The sequence below is a fragment of the Morone saxatilis genome, unplaced genomic scaffold (genome assembly GCF_004916995.1).
Source record: "Morone saxatilis isolate NCDOM2014 unplaced genomic scaffold, NCSU_SB_2.0 Contig19, whole genome shotgun sequence".
NCBI lineage: Eukaryota > Metazoa > Chordata > Actinopteri > Moronidae > Morone > Morone saxatilis.
In genome coordinates, this window is record NW_023339751.1 from 14,313,814 (window position 1) to 14,315,150 (window position 1,337).

The 1,337-nt window shown below is 45.3% G+C and overlaps 1 protein-coding gene across 1 annotated transcript in view; it reads left to right on the plus strand.

Moving 5' to 3' along the window:
- Positions 1–220: 220 nt before the first annotated feature.
- The window catches only part of ubac2 (UBA domain containing 2), a gene marked incomplete in the record, with an annotated part of 5,990 nt that continues 4,873 nt past the window's right edge, over positions 221–1,337 (plus strand). The window contains 2 exon segments of the mRNA XM_035663772.1: positions 221–418; positions 813–941. Coding sequence (XP_035519665.1) covers positions 388–418; positions 813–941 — 160 coding nt within the window.

Sequence of the window (1,337 nt, forward strand, 5' to 3'; positions counted from 1 at the left end):
ATTATTTTGTTGCATATCTTCAGCAACTGATCACAGATACAACTTATCAATATTCCATATTCTCTGTTGTTTCCGTTATTATTCAAATACCTTTCATGGAAACACGTTGTGCAGGTAAGGTTACCACTGAAACAATGTCTAGAGATCTTCAACAAAGAGCAACAGCGCCTCCGACAGGTCAGTTTTCTCCTCATTTCAAACAACTGCGAAGTTACACCTTTTGGGCTTCTCGGGCTCCTGTAGGAGGTTCCCTTTCCCCTGTCTCTTTCTCCGTACAGTCACAGCATGGATCCTCTCTCCAACTTTATCTCGGTGTTTTTGTGTTAGTTCCGTGCTGCTTTTGGGATTAATGGTCTTCGACTGGGTTCCGTAACTCGTCTGTACGCCATGTTTACCACCACCGGCTCTCGGGGCCTCTGTAAGTATCCCGGATCCCCCGTTAAACGACGGCCGGCCGGTCGCAGCCCTCTCGCCGCTCCTCCTGCTGGTTCCGACGGCAGCAGATAGCTTAGCTACCTGCTGCTAGCATGTCGCTGTCATTCATTTACTCTACGTTTAGTTCATTAAAAAAAAACCTCACATTGTGCTTTTACATTTAGTCTGTTGAGTCAGCTATGGTGTCATTGTTGAAAATAAGCTACATTTGTTGAAAGGTCATCTTCTGAATAACCAGAAACATTTGTATTACTGAGGAGGATGTGTGTCTGCCCTGTCTCCGTCAACACGCCTCATATTAACGCTATGTGAAGTTGTTCGTCGAAGGAGGCGACTGTATCACTGTGTGTGTGTGTGTGTCCGTCCGTCCTGCACAGACAAGGCTCCTCTGTCTAAAGGCCTCCTGCTGGTTCTCAATGGGCTGACTGTGATGCTCACCCTGCTGCCACAGTACCAAGAGGTGTTCGTGTACAACCTGCAGGCTTTCACACAGCAGCACCAGGTATGTCTCCAGTCCCTTGGAGAGGATAGTACAAGGGCTTGGACTCCAACAAGACACAGCTATTTGACAAAGAATCAGTTTAAAACAGAGAGATCATCCCCATAGTGTATTGTGATTATGGCTTTCAACCACATTTCATGGTCACTAGCGAATGGAGTTTGCACAGTTGTCATTGTGTTGACACTGCGGTCATCACGTCACCAATGTAATTAATGCCAATTGCAATTTATTATATTGACTGATTGGTGCAATACAGTGTGAACTGTGTACACAAGAAACTGACAATGTCAGCTGTTTGTGGTCACCTGAACAAAACCAGTGGCTGGTGCAAGGAGTCAAAGGTCATGGACCAGAAGAGAGTGTATGGCTGGAGAAAGATTAATATTATTATTTTTTTTTT